The sequence below is a fragment of the Cebus imitator genome, unplaced genomic scaffold (genome assembly GCF_001604975.1).
Source record: "Cebus imitator isolate Cc_AM_T3 unplaced genomic scaffold, Cebus_imitator-1.0 Scaffold442, whole genome shotgun sequence".
Classification (NCBI taxonomy): domain Eukaryota; kingdom Metazoa; phylum Chordata; class Mammalia; order Primates; family Cebidae; genus Cebus; species Cebus imitator.
The window spans coordinates 767,689-784,834 of record NW_016107757.1 but is presented as its reverse complement, the minus strand read 5'-3'; the positions used below and the strand labels follow the sequence as shown (position 1 = coordinate 784,834).

The 17,146-nt window shown below is 44.9% G+C and overlaps 1 protein-coding gene across 5 annotated transcripts in view; it reads right to left on the bottom strand.

Annotated features, from left to right (window-relative positions):
* ME3 (malic enzyme 3) overlaps positions 1–17,146 on the bottom strand; it is a 207,940-nt gene that overhangs the window by 35,934 nt on the left and 154,860 nt on the right. For all 5 annotated transcript variants that reach the window (XM_017510623.2, XM_017510621.2, XM_017510620.2 and 2 more), the window contains one exon: positions 15,563–15,666. In XM_017510623.2, coding sequence (XP_017366112.1) covers positions 15,563–15,666 — 104 coding nt within the window. The remainder of the gene's footprint in view (positions 1–15,562; positions 15,667–17,146) is intronic.

Here is a 17,146-nt window from a genome sequence, read left to right as displayed (position 1 = left end):
AAAAAAAAAAAAAAGGAAAAAGAAAAAAGAAGGCTATTTGAGCCCAGGAGTTCAAGGCCAGCCTGAATAACATAGTGAGACCCATCTCTTAGAAGAGCAAAGCAAAACAAAACAAACATTTCAAAGTGTCCTTACTCAACAAGGGACTGCACTACTTGCTAAAACCTCACAGATTTCATAGTTCAATAAGGACACAAGAAAATAAAACAGTTGCAATACTCTGTGGCAGGGGTAATAATAAAGATATGTGCCAGGTACATGGGAATCCCCAAAGAGGGCAGGCAGCTCTGTAGCAGGGAGAGGCAGTGAGGGTTTCACAGAGCAGTAGCCAAGGTGGGGCTTGAAGGAAGAGCAGAGGTTCCCAGACAGGCTGTGACTGTGTGGGGATGGGAGGAGGGAGAAAGGCATCTCAGAGAGAGGGAACACCATATGCTTGAGGACTGGGTGAGTATGGTACCTTCATGGAGCTGCAGGAGAATACAGAGCTGGATCTTGCCAGAGGAAGCTGAAGACAGAGAGGGCATGGGGAGAGATGAGCCTTGGTGGAATCCAGGAGCCACCCTTTTCCATGCCCATGTAAAGCACCTAAGTAGTCTGGAGGGCAAGGGGGACCCACTGAGGGCTATAAGCAGGAAGGTGGCATGTGTTTTAGGAAGTTCATTATGGCAGCAGAGTGGATGATGGGATGGACAGCTGGGAGGACAGACTGGAGACAAGGAGGCATGGAACAGTGAGAGATTGTGAAGTTCTGGTATTAGTATAAGGCAATGCGGACATGAAGGCAGAGAAGCAGCTGGGCAAAAGATGTTAAGGAACTGAAAAGAGTAGCCTGGAGGAAAGGCAGAGCATGGCACAACATAGAGAGCTTCGAGATCCATCACTTACTAAATGTATGACCTCAGGAAAGGTATTTAATACAAATTTCAGTCTTCACTGATAATCACTGGATAATAATGCCTCTCATGCAGTCCTGTTGTATGAATTAAATGAGATAATATATATAAAAATCCTATACACTATAGGAACTGAGTCCATGGAGGCAATGATTATTAAGAACGGGATTTAATAACAGGCCAGATATGGAGATGAATGAGAAGGAGGAGCCCAGGAACAGCGGAGGATGGAGGGTGGAGTCCTTTTCTCATCAAGGTTGGGGATAGGGAAAGAAAGGCCAACTTACTGATGAGGCGGGCTTGGCACATGAGGAGTCCCAGGTTCTGTGGATTCTTCTAATGAACGTGTTCATGAAGCACTGGGCGATACATGAGGTCAGGGAAGGGGAACACGCAGCTCAGGGCACAGGGAGCAGTTGAAGCCACAGGACCGGATGAAGATTCTCAGGCAGTGCATGTGCATGGAACAGGGAGCAGGGCAAGGACACAACCCCAGGGCACCCTGCATCCACGGAGCAGAGAGAGGCTGTGGAAGAAAGTCCAGCCAAGGCGGGTGGGCCCACACAGCAGCTGCTACCAGAGACATACAATGGACCGTGGTCAGGAGCATCAAATACTGCCAAGATGTCAAGTGAAACAGAGACCGCAAAGTGTTCATTGCAGTTGTTTAGAGGATCATTGGTGACCTTCACAGACCACTTTTGGTGGAGTGGAAAGGAGGGAAGCATCTGGCATGGGGATAAAGTGAAAATGGAAGGGGAGGAAATGTTGGTCATCACAAATTTCAAGAAGCTTGGTTGTGATGTAGGTAGGGTGACAGCCTTTGGGGGAGGTGGGACTGAAGGGTGAATTTGTTTTGGGAATGGGAGGTGTACATATTAGATACAGGAGTCAGGATGGAGGGAAGATAAGAGATGATAGGGCTGGAAAGATTCTGAGGAACTGAGAGGAGGTGGGGGCTAGAGCGCAGCTAGAATGGGACGAAGACATAGTCGGATGTCATAGGACAGTGAGCACAACCCTGCCACAGACTTGTGTGAGGAGTGACTTATCCTGCTGGGGGTGAGAATGGGAAGAGGGATCAGGGCTTGAAGAGGAATTCACAAGGATGACAGAGAATCTATTCCATGGGTGAAAAAACTGGATACTGTGGATTGGAGAAAGAGGGAATACTGAGCCTGAGAAGGGTAAGTGGAATTGGGCATAATGATTATCTTCAAACATAGGAACAACTGTCTATGGACAAGGATTTAAGCAGATTGAAATTGTATGGTTTCAAGGAAAAAAGCAGAGCTAATGGGGAGAAGTCAGAGGGACACAGATTCCAGTGCCATCTAAGGCAGAGATTTCAAACACTGGTTGGCAAAAGGTTGCTGGTCACTGGAGGTGAGTCCGTGATCACCGGAGCTCCACTTGGCACGGAAGTCGTGGAAGGGGTTCCAGCCCACAATGTGAGGGTGGACCTCTGAGGCCCTTCCCTTTCCCAGCTTCCAGACTGGGAGATTCCCTGGTGTGCTGGTATCTGGCAGCCAGACTGGCGGGCTCCTGTGACTGGGATTCTGGCCTAGGGGGAAAAACTCCCATTGACTCGAAACATAGTCACAGGAAGCAGTAACTTCTAAGCAAAAGTCCCAGCATAATGTGGCCATTCCTCAGTCACTGTTCTGACAGCAGGTCTTGGCCAGACAGAAAACACTCAGGAACAGTTTGGCTTTCCTTCTGATTTTCCCTGTTTGTCTGAGTTCCGGGGCAAGCACACCAAATGGCGCCAGAAATCCCAGTGCTGGGGAGGGGATGGTGGCTGACCTGCTGACCTCTCAACCTCCCAAAGGTCAGTGACAACACAGAGGTTTTCCTTTAGGGCACACAACTCACTCCTCAACCTCCTGCCTATAAAGCCCATGCACTTTTCTTGGCCACCAACCCACTGGCTGGCTTGGGGGCTTCAACATTTACGCCAGCCCATATTTGTCCTTAGATTGTTTGTATCAGGTTGGCATGAGGCCACAGGTGTCCTCCATGAAGCTTCTTTGATTAATGAGGCCCATTCTGAGTGCTCTATTCAGTTGGTAGCTCTGTCCTGGGAATAAGGTCATGACTTTTAAAGTCCAAGTAAATGTCCCAGATCCTTTGACCACCTTATGCCCTTTATCAGCCTTGATCAACACTGCAGGCAGGGCCAATAGCTGCGGACACATTATATCTATTTAAACCCAGCAGCAATTATTTGGGCATTTCCCTTGTAGTTTATAAATTCCTTGACAGAAAAGTCTATTTTTGACTTCTTGCCATAGTCAATAAATGAATGAGTAAATGGATGGATAAATACATGAATAAATAGGAAAACAAATAACTGAATGTGGTCTTAAACTCTTTTCTGGTCACTTTATGTGTCCAAGTTATAATCACAGGGAAAGTTTAATTCTTCAGGACAAGTGTTTTCTCTGTTGATATACTTTGGATTTGTGTTGCCACCCAAATCTCATACTGAAATGTAATTCGCAATGTTGGAGTTGGGGCCTGGTGGGAAGTGACTGGATCATGGGGTGGAGTTCTCATGAATGGTTTAGCACCCTCCCTCTGGGTACTGTCTTTGTGATAGTGAGTTGTCATGAGTCTGGTTATTTAAAAGCTTGTAATACCTCCCCCCTCTCTCTCTTGTTCCTGTTTTCACCATGTGATATACCTTCTCCTGCTTTGCCTTCTGCCATCATTGTAAGCTTCTTGAGATCTCCCTAGAAGCTGAGCAGATGTTGGCACCATGCTTCCTGTAAAGCCTGCAGAACCATGAGCCAGCCAAAACCTCTTTTCTTTGTAAATTACCTAGTTTCAGTATATCTTTATAACAATGTGAGAAGGAACTAATACATTTGTGTTAGCCACATTGTAGGGCACAGGGAAGGCACAGGGTAAATACAGGCTGAATGAAAATTTGGAGGAAATTTCATGAATTATGTGAAGGACAGAACATAATTGGATAGGTTTTCCTTAATTTTCCACAACTTTCTCATTATCTGGCCTTGGGGAAACAATTTTCTCTTTGGGTCTCAGTTTTCTCATTTACAAAGTGAGGGAATTGGATCAAATGAGTGGGTTGTTTCTTGCTCAGGTATTCCAAGAATGAGAGATTAAAGTCCTAGACTGGATCCAGTGGGAAAATGAGAATGCTAAGATACAAATTAAACCACACAAGGTCTTCCTTATATTCAGTATATATATATAAAAAAACAGCAGTGATCATCTATTCTGACAGGGACTCAGAATGTGAACACCCCTGTGAAACACTGCAATCAGGACTAACAGTACTAACAGTCTTGCTTTCATAGTCTTTTAAAATTAAAATAAAATCCTCAAACTTTCTTTGTAGTCTGGATGCTATATGCCTAGGAGTTTTTCTTTGCATACATTGTGTTAAAGCCAACAGGAGAAGCTTGGAGCTACAGAGCCTTTGCTAAGCTTTTGGCAGGATGCTCAGTTCTAACATCCTGTCTTGTACAGACCTCCACACTTGACCTTGCCTGGTGTGGACCTATCTGCAGGCCTGAATGATGAGATGGAAACAGCCCTGAAAATGAAAGGACATTCAAAGGTGGGGAAATAGCAAGCACAAAGACTCTGCGGCTGTAACAAAGACAACATGTTTAAGGAGCAGCAGGAAGAGGGGTGGGAATTGAAGCGGTGAAAGGCATCCTTCCAGCTCTTAGGGCAAAGTACAAGGCTGCTGTATGTGGAGCCTCTGAATAGTTTAGTATCAGTTATCTGGGTGATTTCAGAGAAATTTTATAGCTTTCTGTTGGGCAGGCTTCTGTTTCTCATTTCTATGCTGAAAAATGTGTCTCATGAAAAGATGTTTGGTTACTTGAGGGGGCGATGCCCTCTGAGTGGTGAGTTTGTAAGGCCCAAGTAACACTCAGCTTGAAACAGCTGCAAAAGATATAAGAATATCTTCCCCCACAAATACACAGACCACACCACCCACCTCTGTGTATACATGAATCTACACAACACCTTCCACTGGAGGAGGGAGAGCCAAACTGAATAGGTGTGTGTTGGGGGTGGGGATGAAGACCAAGCATTTACTAATTGCACATACCAGGGATCTAAAGTGGAAATGGATCACACCTAGGGCTGTTTCGTTTTTTTGTTGTTTTTGTTTTTCCTTCTTAGGTTTAGCACCTGAAAAGAGAGGGAAAGTAATATTGGAATGATGGGGAGGATGGGTGAGGGACTGTGGACGGCAGTGGTGGACATGTAAATGGATATATTAACTCTAACATGAATGCATGAATGTGGGCACACAAATGCACTACCTAAGGGAGAGTGGCTTTGGAAACTGCCTAAATCAATAAGAATAGCAAACATGATTTGTTTACTATTATTCAGGTGTATGTTAAACATTTTACATGGATGGCCTAATTGATCTATCATAAGTACTCTACAAGTCTTAAAAATGCACTTTAGAGAGGAGGAAAACTGAGGCACAGATGAATTAAGTTGCTTGTTGGTAAGTGTTAACAAGTAGCTTGGAACTCAGGCAGTCTAGCTCTAGAATTCATGCTTTTAACAACTGCAGTTAGTGGGTAGGGTCTTAATTAGGGTCCCCTTTCTTAGATAAGATATTTATACTTTGTAAACCTTCAGGTTCTTCATCTCTTAAAGCAAATAACAGTACCTACCTCATACAGTTGTTGTGAGAATTAGACAAGTTAATATTGTGGGAAGTGCCTGTATTGGTATCTGCTTATAGTAAGCAAATAAATAAGAGTTGTTATTGTTATTACTAGTGCTTATTCATTGAAAGGAATCAGATCCCCCATCCCCACCACCATAAGACCCTTATAGTTCTTCATCTCTTCTGCCATAATCTAAGTTTCAGGTCTGGGGATGCTTTTGTTCCTATTCTTGATACCAAGCAATAAAATCAGGCTGCCAAGAGAAAATGGAAAGGAAACAGCCAGCTAGTGTCATTGAATCATATCCCCAGGCAGTGAGTTTCTTCCAGCACATTTTGGCCTCAGTCCTGAGGCTGGACCTTAACTAGTGAACTGCAAACTCACTCAGTTACGCAGTCTGCTTGGTGCAATGGAAGTGAAAAGGTCCTATAGAGTTGGGTGCTAGTATGCATTTTGATACAGTCTCCTAGCCTGTGACCCAGGACAGATTCCTTGCATGCATGGGAGTTTGTCACCATGCAAAATCTGGCTCTTGCTCTGCTGGGAACATGGAGGAGCTGGACGGTCAACAATTAGCCATATCAGGCTGAAACTGGGAAACTTCTGCTTCTTCAGAGTCAAGAGAAGCCAGAATGAGTATCAAAGTTCCTTCCTCTGTGCTTCCTCAGATGTGGTCAGATTCATAGCCTTCAGTCCATTCTAATTGGTAGCTAGCCTGGTGCAAACTTTTGACCACCCACCAATCAACTAACTCCCACCCTCACCATCTACTCCATGAGTAAAGCCATGCTTTCTAGGAACTACCATTGGTAGTGATGTTACTGAGTCATAGGACCTGAGGTAGGAATGATCTTAAAGGCCATCCATGCCAGTTCTTGAACCCTTCTACCACAGTCCAAACACACTTTGCCCAGTCTCTCCTCTGACAATTAAAGCTTAAAGACCACAAAAAGTTTAAAGAAAAGTGATAGGCCATTATAAAAGAGATGTCACAATGCAGTGCATGATTAATTAGCAAATGAATTATACAGCCAGTAAGATTACAGTCAGGGAAAGAGTTTCAGGCCAGGCTGGTCAGAGTAGATTTCCCTAGGGAAGGCAGCATTTGAACTGGGGCATTATTATGGGTTCTGCCTCTAATCTCCTCCCACATCTTGTCAATTTTTTTTTTTTTTTTTGAGACGGAGTTTCACTCATGTTACCCAGGCTGGAGTGCAATGGCGCGATCTCGGCTCACCGCAACCTCCGCCTCCTGGGTTCAGGCAATTCTCCTGCCTCAGCCTCCTGAGCAGCTGGGATTACAGGCACGCACCACCATGCCCAGCTAATTTTTTGGATTTTTAGTAGAGACGGGGTTTCACCATGTTGACCAGGATGGTCTCGATTTCTTGACCTCGTGATCCACCCGCCTCGGCCTCCCAAAGTGCTGGGATTACAGGCTTGAGCCACCGCGCCCGGCTCATCTTGTCAATTTTAATACAATACTTTTGTTGTTCAAGAACCTACCATGGCTCCCTATGGCTCTACATCAAGTCCCAGGTAAGGTATTTTGTGGATTGGCAATTTTCAAACATTTTTAGCAGAAGAATTCTTTAATAAAATATTGAGCAGAAACCAGATATTGAAGGCAACGAAAAACAATAAAATGTTTCTTCAAGTGGTTTAAATTTTTTATGGTTGGTGGAAAGTATTTCCTTTATAGCACTCCTGATGTGCTTCTGTGCTTCTGTGGAGTCCTGGGGCCCAGGGAAACTTGATTTAAGAACCACTGGATTAGATGACTGGAGCCCTTTCTACTTTTGAGCTCTAATAATCATGACCTTCTGGCTGGATTTCAAGGCTTATCATAGTGTGACGGTTAATTTTAGCTATCAGCTTGCCTGGTTTAAGGGATACTCAGATAGCTGGTAAAGCATTATTTCTGGGTATATTTGTGAGGGTGTTTCTGGAAGAGACTGGTATTTGTATTAGTGAACTGAATGAGGAAGATCCACCTTCACCCAATATGGGCAGGCACCATCCAATTGGTCGATGGCTCAGACAGAACAAAAAGGCAGAGGAAGGGCGAATTTGTTCTCTCTTCTGAATTGGGAACACCCATCTTCTCCTGCCCTTGGGCATCCGAACTCTAGGCCCTTCGGCCTTCTGACTCCAGGATTTGCACCAATGACCCCCACTTCAGATTTAGACTAAGCTATGCCACTGGCTTCCCTGGTTCTCCAGCTTGCAGACACCATATCATGGGATTTCTTTGCCTCCATAATCATGTTAACCAATTCTCATAATAAATCCCCTCTCATCTATCTAAATACCTAATATCCTATTGGTTCTGTTACTCTGGAGAAACCTAAACAGTAGATGTAGTCAGCAACATCATTTTTTAACCTTATTTCAAACCACTAAACATTCATCTCTAGTTGGGCCATTCTTCTAGATACTCACTGCCTTCCCTGAATACTCATTGCTTTTTCTGTGTTCTTGCTCTTCTCATGATATACCTTCTATACGGAACATCATTGTTTCTCCTGCTGCTTACTTAAATTCGGCCCTAAATTTGTAAACCTTCATTTCTTCCCAGTCATTCCTGATTGTCCCTTTCTCTGAATTTCCTTTGAGCTGAGGGTCAACACCAAATCGTTGAGTACTTAACTCTTTCCTAATTATTTTCTATTCAAAAATGTTGTCTTCTTGGAAGGAATGTAAGGTTGTTGAGGACACAGCTGATATCTTTTTTTGTTTTTCTTTTTTGAGATGGAGTCTCACTCTGTCACCCAGGCTGGAGTGCAGTGGCACAATCTTGGCTCACTGAAATGTCTCCCAGGTTCAAGCAACTCTTGTGCCTCAGCCTCCTGAGTAGCTGAGATTACAGGCATGTGCCACCATACCCAGCTAATTTTTTTTTTTTTGTATTTTTGGTACAGATGGGGTTTCACCATGTTGGCCAGGCTGGTCTTGAACTCCTGACCTCAAGTGATCCAGCAACCTTGGCTTCCCAAAGTGCTGGGATTACAAGCATGAGCCACTGCCCCTGGCCTAGCTGATATCTTTTATTTCTTTTGAATCTCATTACAGTGCCTAGTAGACTGTTGGATATGTAGTCATTATTCAGAAGCCCTGGAAATGCATGATCAGATACATGATTTGCTGGTGCTGCTTCAAGCTTCTATGGTAAGTTTTTCTCACCTCAGTTATGAAAATAAAGCTCAAGTCCCAGAGTTCTGGCTGCAGTACCTACTATTTCTATCTCTTTGCTAGCAAAATGCATTCCCTTATGGAATAAGTATACCCTTTCCAGTTGAAGAGTGAAATTTTCAAATGTACATATTTTTGGGGAAGGTGATGTGATTTTCACAGGAAGTTTTTAAGAAGAAATTCCCCAAACAAGGCAATCACCTAACTAATGAATTTGCCATCTCCCTCTTCCAAGCAGGGAAGTTTCACTGTCATGAAGGCAAGGCACTTTGTGGAGAATCAGGCCCAACACGTACCTGCTTATGGGTTAGGCAGGCCTGATTCTTGCCCATGATGTGTCTTCGGGGTTGGAGTACCCAGATGTGTGAGTGCTTTCCCCACATGTAGAAATGCAATTATTCCCTGCATGAAAGCAGCTCAGGTTCCTCATGGCAAAGGGGATTCCAGCAGAAACAATGGGCACAGCCCTGCTTGGGAAGTTTTCAGACTAAAAAGAAGCTGTCAGAGCTGCAGGTGTATTGCAAGGTAGACCTCCATGGCAGGGTAAGCCGAGAGAACATGCTGTGTCTTTCCTCCCTGCTGATAAAACTGTGGAAAGTCTCTGTGTGTTAATCCTTACACCTTCACCGTGGCCTTCAGTCTGACTCTGAAAGTGGGAAGACCTGGGGCTGCTCAAGATGTCCTTCTGGGGATGTGGTCCATTGGAGTTTCTCTTTTTATTTTATTTTTTTTAAGAGACAGGGTCTCATTCTGTTGCCCAGGCTGGAGTGCAGTGATGCCATCATAGCTCACTGCAGCTTTGAATCCCTGGGCTTAAGTGATCCTCTTGCTTCAACTTTTTAAGTAGCGGGGAATAAAAGCAGGTGCCACCATGCCCAGCTGATTTTTTTTTTTTTTTTTTTGAGAGAAGGGTGTGTCACTATGTTGACTGGGCTGGTCTCAAACTCCCGGCCTGGTCTGCAACCCCTAGCCTCAAATGATGCTCCCACCTTGGCCTCCCAAAGTGCTGAGATTACAGGTATGAGCCACTGTGCTCAGCTGCAGAGTTTCTCAAATTTTAATCCTTGCACAGCTGTATGAGAATCATTAGGACAACTTCAAAAATACAGATGTCCAGGTCTCAACCCAGGCCTTCTGGGGCATAGGAGCCTGAAGTCTATATTCTTGATAAGTTTCCTTGATGACTCAGAAGCAAAGCCAGATTTAGGAACCATAGGTCAATATTAGCATGCCTACTTTGATTAGGTCCACTGCTTTGCTCCAGAGTGGATTGGGAGTGGGAGTGGGGGTGGAGTATACCCAAGATAGCATATTCCTGCATGTTTTTATAACTCAGAAGAAGCAGCTGCAGCTTCATGTGGACCAAAATAGAGGCTTACGTTAGCCCTTGAAATATCCTGAACACCTGGAGAAAAATAACGCAGAGGCTCCCTTAGCCTCAGAGTTGCTATTGAGCTGTGGGAGTAGCAGGACCAGCCAGCATGAGTGCTCAAAGAGTCACAGATGCTTAGGTCACAAGGCTCCTCACAGATCAAAAGTGGGTAAAGCATAGCACACAGGTGCCACCCTTATTCCCTGCTCAGGGAAGACATTGCTAATCAACCATGACACTCATCCCTGTTGAACCCAAAGAAGTTCAGAGTCCTAAGCAATCAGAGCTGACACAAAGAATGAAACCTTTTACTCTCCTGGCCATTCTTACCAACAATATTCTTGTCTAGTCCTAAAATTTGTTGAGCACTTTGACTTGCAGTTATCCATAGGACACAGTTCAGAAAACAGTGGTGAGTCATATTCTCTTCTCTTTCTCTGGGCAAACTCAGTCATTCCCTTGATATTAATACTATCTATGGATTGGCAACTTGCAACTTTATGTTTCTGCCCCAGAACTCTTCTTGAGCTGCAGACTTACACAGAGACTCAGAGGCTAAGAAAGTGTTTATTTCTGTTTATTTCTCTGTGTATTGCTCACTATGCATGGTTCAGTGTCTGGTTTACAGCAAGTACTAGGTAGACATGCTCATTGATTTTATATACCATTCCCCTGCTTAGCTGTGTAACTGAGTGATTCTTTTCTCATGCCCTCCTATAGTGCAGGCTGCCCCATTCCTCATCCCTCCCAGGCTAGATGGGGTGTGGCAGTCTCTGACATTGGTGGTCGCCATGCCACCTAGTATTTATGTCCTTGTATAACCTCCTCCCTTGGACTCTAGTATGGACCTGTGATTTGCTTCAACCAGTATAATGTGGTGGAAGTTAGACTGTGCCAGTTCCAGCTGGCACAGAGGAGCCCAGCCTGTCTAGTGTCCCAGCTGAGCCTGCTCCCAGCTAGTTAGCTAGCTGAAAGCAGCCTTATGTGTGTGACCATTGGCAAGAACAGGAGAAAAACCACTTTAGCTGAGTCAGTTCAGCTTGCAAGAATAAAGAGCAAATAAAATGTTAAGCCACTAAGATTTGGGGTGGTTTGTTACACAGCAAAAGAAACATAGATGTGTTCATTGACACCACAGATCAAGAGGCAAGTGAACAGTCTTGGAATCTCATCTCCTTGTTTTTAGCTTTAACTTTGAATTTTGGTGCTCTGCTCTGCACAGAGGCCCAACAAGTCACAATTCCTTTCATCCCTGTAAATCTGATCAGGGCATAGGAGAGCCATCTAGCCATTCCGACAGCACATATAGTTGAACAGAAATGTTTAGAGTAGCCCTCCAAATGTAAGGGTAGAAACAAGTGGGACGAGTAGCAGAGGGGAGAAGGAATGGGAAGGGTCACATTTAGGTTGAAGTGACACAGAGAATGAATGCTGGAGAAGGCAGGGTTGGCTCCGGAAGGACGGGGGGTGGGGGTCACATCAAATTTGGAAGGTAACATGAAGGGGTGGGCCTGTGGTAACTGGCTCCAGATATCAGAGAGGCCCACGGCTGTATTTTCTGTGAAAACTAGAACTTTCTACACGGAGCACTAATAGTAAAATTGTGATTTCCAGTATGGTGTGAATCTCAAGGATGAAGCGTGTGTGTGTGATTATGGTTGAGGGGAGGGAGAGAAAAGAGAGAGAGAGAGAGTGAGTGAGAGTGAATGCACAAGATAAAAAATGGATAGACTAAAAGAAAAATTTTTCTTGAAGCTAAAAAGTAGGTGACTTTGTAAAAAGTAATGTTTCTTTATCATTTCCCTTTTTAAACACTCTCATCTAAGCAGCTTAAGAATCCCTGTATTTAGGGTTTTGGAACTAGGGATGAAGGGGGTGGTTTCCTCTCCTGGTCTGCCTAAAGGCCCAAGCTGCTGCTGACATCAAGCTTCTGTCCAGCCCAAGCCAATTATCAGACAGAGCTAGGGCTCCAGGTGCAAACTTAAAACATAGACAATTCTCATCCATGCTACTGTAAGTAACAGAAATGAAAATTGTGAATGGAAACCATCAGGGAAAACTTGTGACAGCAGGAGGTGGTGTTTGGGTACAATGCTCCCATCCACTGCATGGCAGAGAAAGAGCAGGAAAAATGAGGCAATCAGTCCTTGCCATCAGTCTTTGTCTCAGCTTTGAGAAGGACACTCCCAGCTGTCTGTTGCTGTGGTTCACAGACCTAAATGGAGATTCCTTTTGTCCTGGCAGGTTCTCCTTAGTGGCCAAGCTCCAGGACAGGAACTAAGCCACAGTACATTTATTTCAGGCCAAAAAAAACACACATCCCTATTAGTGGGTAGGGCCAGGAAGGTGGAGCTTTTTATTAGCAGGATGTTTGGACAGAGACGAGGATGTTGAAAGCAGGAGTCAACACTTCCCAAGGTTCTTTCTTAAAATATGTTGTGTTTGACTTTGGAACTCCTGACTCACCCCCAGGCTGGGCATTCTGTCTTGGAGCTACTGTATTCCCAGGATTGCTTGGGGAAACCAGCTCATTCCCCACCTACAGTATCCACAGAAACATCTGCTATAGCTTATTAGAAAGTCAAAACAACCAACCATCAATTCATCATCTTTTCTGTTTAAGGACACATTCCTGTTGGCTGACGCATGCCCCTCCCCAAGGGTCATCCCCTGGACTGCCTGTGTGTGTCTGTAAAACTGTGAACTGATTTTGATGATAATTTGAACAGCCTCTCACATCCTAGTTTATTTAACCTTCTCACATGAATAGCAATACTTCTCTTTGGGGAATCACAGAATGATTACTGAATCATTAGATAAGCAGTGAGCCCTGGAAACAGGAAGCAAACAGTGGGCTTTCAAAGCCAACTTCCTTTCCTTCTCTTTTCATCCACAGGTGACACAGCATTATAGAAAGCAGCCTGTACTTGGAGTCAGTAGTCCCAGGTTCAGCTTGCAGTCCTGACAGGTACTTTGTGACCTGAGATAGCTAACTTGGCCTCTCTGAGTCTCAGTTTTCTCTTGCATAATGGGAATAATAATACCTATCTGGCTACCTACAGAGGATTTTTTAAGAGGTTGGAATAGAATACTGAGGTGGGAAGGCAGCTTAAAGAATATCTGATGCTTGAATTCCTTTCTATAATATCACCACATATAAGCCACGGAACTTATCCTTGAACTCTTTCTGTGACAGGGAACTCATTCCCACAGACACTCCAGTGCAATGTGAGATAGCTCTGATTTATTTTGAGCTGAAAACTGCTTCCTTTAGCATTCCACCAATTGGTTCTTCTTCATGTAAATATGTAGAAACAAGTCCAACTCTCTTCTGAAAGAACAGCTTTTAGAATCTGGAGGTGCTACCATGTCCCTAACATAGACAGAGCAGTCTCTGAGTATTCTCTCTACCAGGCTCAGCTTTTGGTTCTCTTCACTGTCATGGTTATTGCTCTCCAAAGGCACTTTAGGTAATTTATAAACCTCAATGTAGCTTCTCTTGCACTGGTTATGGTATTCAGGATTTCTGAAAGGGAGAGAATAAAGAACAACATCCACCTCCCTTGTCCTAGATGCTGTGCCTCTGTTAATGCAGTTGACACTTGGATTTGCCTTATTTGGTGGCCACGTCTCAATAGCAGCCCTTCCTCCTTCAGCAGCAAACATCTAGCTTTCTGATCACCACCTCCTTTCTTTCCAGCTTATTCCATCTACTACCTGACTCAACAGTTTCTAAACCTCACCAGAACTTACTTTCCATTGATCACCCTTTCACTGTCCCTTGTCCCTCCTATTCCCTCCCCTCTTAACCAGCCTAGAGCTCATGACAAAATTATAACTGTTCCCTTGAGTAGACACTCAACTCTTTGGCTCTTTCCCTTTTTCTCTTGCCTGGCAAAATCCTCAACCCTGATTACACTCTGCTGTCTTCATCTTCCTGCCCTTGGACCCAGACAATTGAACTTTGCTAGAGGAAATTAACTAGCTTAAGTTAAATTCATAAACAGTAACTCCAAGGGGGCCCAGAGAGGTGCCCAGTGATCATGTTCTAGCTTCCCAGTCTGGACATTCTGCCACTCTCCTAGATGACTAGGTTCTACTTCCTCTATCCTTAAACCTCCCCATCCTCACTCTATGCTGATGACCTTGTCTTCAAGCGAATGGGACTCCCCCTCACTCCCACCAACACATCTACCTGCCTGCTCCAACAGGGCCCCGTTCTCTACCTTCCCTTTCTCCCTGTGGTTGGTTTTCTGTGCTCCAAGACTGAGCTCTTCAGGTGTGCAATGGATCCTCTGTCCTGCTTGCTTACTCGAGGACTTTTGCGCCCTATCCTGCAGTCCATCATTCATTTCCTCTTTTGACAGGATCATTTCCACCTTATAAACCACAATATTATTTTACTCTCATCTTAAAAAACAAAACACAACAACAAAAACTTTTTTTTTATATCCAGATAAGGAAACAAGATAAGGAGATTCAGAAAAGTTTACTAACCTGGTCAAAGTCACATATCTAAAAAGTGGAGGGGACAAAGATCAAATCACAGTTTTCCCACCCCTAAAGCCCACCCAGATGAGACTTTGTGGGCTCCAGCCGACTGTGCTGGTTCAAGAGGCTGAGACTGGGCAAGGGAGCACTTTGCCAAGGATGGGCAGATCAGCTCTGCCAAATCTGTGCAATTTTGGGGCAGTAAGAAGGCTGGTGCTTTGCAAGTGAGAAGGGCACCTGCTTTGTCTTCAGAGGCCCACTGAGCTGCCGAAACTCTGGCTTGACCAGCTTTTCTCTCAGACTAAACATGGGTGTGTGAGGGCTATCATCAGGCCTCCATCCCAGCAGCACATCAGCCACAGCATGGTAAGTGGGTGGTCACGATGGCAGACAGATGGGGCAGGCGAGCGGGGGAGAAGCTGCCAATATTGTGCACCCCAGTGAAGAGATGACACCTCATAAATCTTGCAGGCCCAGATCCCATGTGGTCTGCCACAGTGCCTCATTAACACTTCCTTGTTCTCACAAAGAGGTGGAAAATAACCAAATGTGACATGCTGCCTTCCAAAGTTATTTCATCAGAAGAGCACACATCTTTCCTCCACCACTTGCAACATCCCTACTTGTGATGAGAATCCTAAACAGCTCAGGCCAAGAGGTTTTTCTCCCGTGACAACAGATACTTAACTACCTCCAGATCACAGCCTTCAGCCATCAGCCCTCTCCTTCCCTCCCTTCTCTTCCCAGAGATTCTCCTAGAGAGTGAGCCCATTTGGCGTCCAGTCTTATCAACCCAAGGGGTCAAGTTGGAATTTTCAGAATACCTGGAAAAGCATGTATCTACTGCCTTTTCTTTATGTATCTGCCAAAACCAGTGTTGATTTCAGTCACAGCATCTCTTAAAAGTCCTCTTTCAAAAGGGACAGACTGGGTCCACTTACTTGTCTGTCACAGCCTGCATGAATTCGTCCAGCAAGTCATCATACGCCTTCCCGCGCACACGCTGGTGTTTCAGGCCGATGTACAGAGGGTCTCTGAGCAGCTCCTGGAACAGATAGCACCCATTGACTGAGCCTACTCCCGGTGTTCCACTTTTTTTTTTTTTTCCCAACAAGTATCCAGGTTTACTGGGATGAACCAGGAGGTAGGAGGAGAGGAGGAAGTAGGAAGCTGACTGGACCCCCCTGCCCAGGTGTCATCTCTGAAAGGGTTTGGAGGCTAAGCCAGTGACTAAGGGTGGACTCTCAGGTGGTCCCCATTTTAGAAACCAAGGATGCTTTGAACCAGGCAAGCCTCTCTCAAACACAGTCTTTCAACCTCCATCTGCAGGCTCTAGGGTTATTTCAGGATTTCTCAACAGCGGCACTACTCGCATTTTGGCTGGGATAATTCTTTAACATGAGGGCTGACATGCACACTGTAGGATATTTGTCAGCATCTTTGGCCTCTAGCCACTAGATTCTAGCAACACTCACAGCTGTAACTGTCAAAAATGTCTTCAAGGCCTGATGTGATGGCTCATGCCTGTAATCTCAGCACTTTGGGAGGCCAAGGTAGAAGGATCTCTTGAGCCCAGGAGTCTGAGACTGTCCTGGCCAACACAGTGAGACCCCATATCTACAAAAAAAGTTTAAAAATTAGCTGGGCATGGTGGTGTGTGTCTTTGGTCCCAGCTACTCAGGAGGCTGAGGCAGGAGGATCACTTGATTCTGGGAGGCCAAGGCTGCAGTGAGCCATGATCGCGCCACTCTAGCCTGGGCAACAGAATGAGACCCTGTCTCAAAAAAGAAAAAGAAAAAGAAAAAGAAATGTCTTGAGACATTGATGAAGGTCTTCTTAGGGACAAAACTGTCACTGGTTGAGATCCATTGTAGCCCACTTTAGGCAGCATCTTGCATTGAGGCATTGGGTCTCATCCAGAGTCCCTGGTCTGGAGTTATATTAGAAAACCAACCCACTTTTCTATCCTTTTCATTCCTCTCTTTTCCTCTCCCTTCCTTCCCTCCCTCCCTCCTTGAAATCTTACTGAATACCTACCATGTGCCTCACATTGTGCTAGGCCCTGAGGATACAAGCATAGAATGAAACAACCAGGAATTTCATTTCAAGAAAGATGCTCACCTTAACACTTAGCCTGTCTTTAGGGCCCCTCCACCCAACCTCCTGCAGCTCTTTCCTTCACAGCAATCAAATGCTATTGGGTTATCTGTGTCGACGTCGGTGTGAATGACCACTCCCGCTGGCTGACTTACTTTCCACATCTTCCATTCCTCCCACCCAATCACAGATTCAGTGGACTCATTCATGCGTAACACATTTATTTGTCATTACTGTTGCGGACACTGGGCCCAGTGGGGGACTTGTAGAAAAGTAAGAAATGGTTGTTGCCTTCTAGTGCTGACAGGTGACTGCTGAGTAAACTAACACATTCTACTGCAGGGCAGAGTGGCGCTGCTCTGAAACAAAGTGTGGCACATGCAGGCACAGTGATGAGTGAAGAAATTCCCCTTGGTGTGCAGATTGGG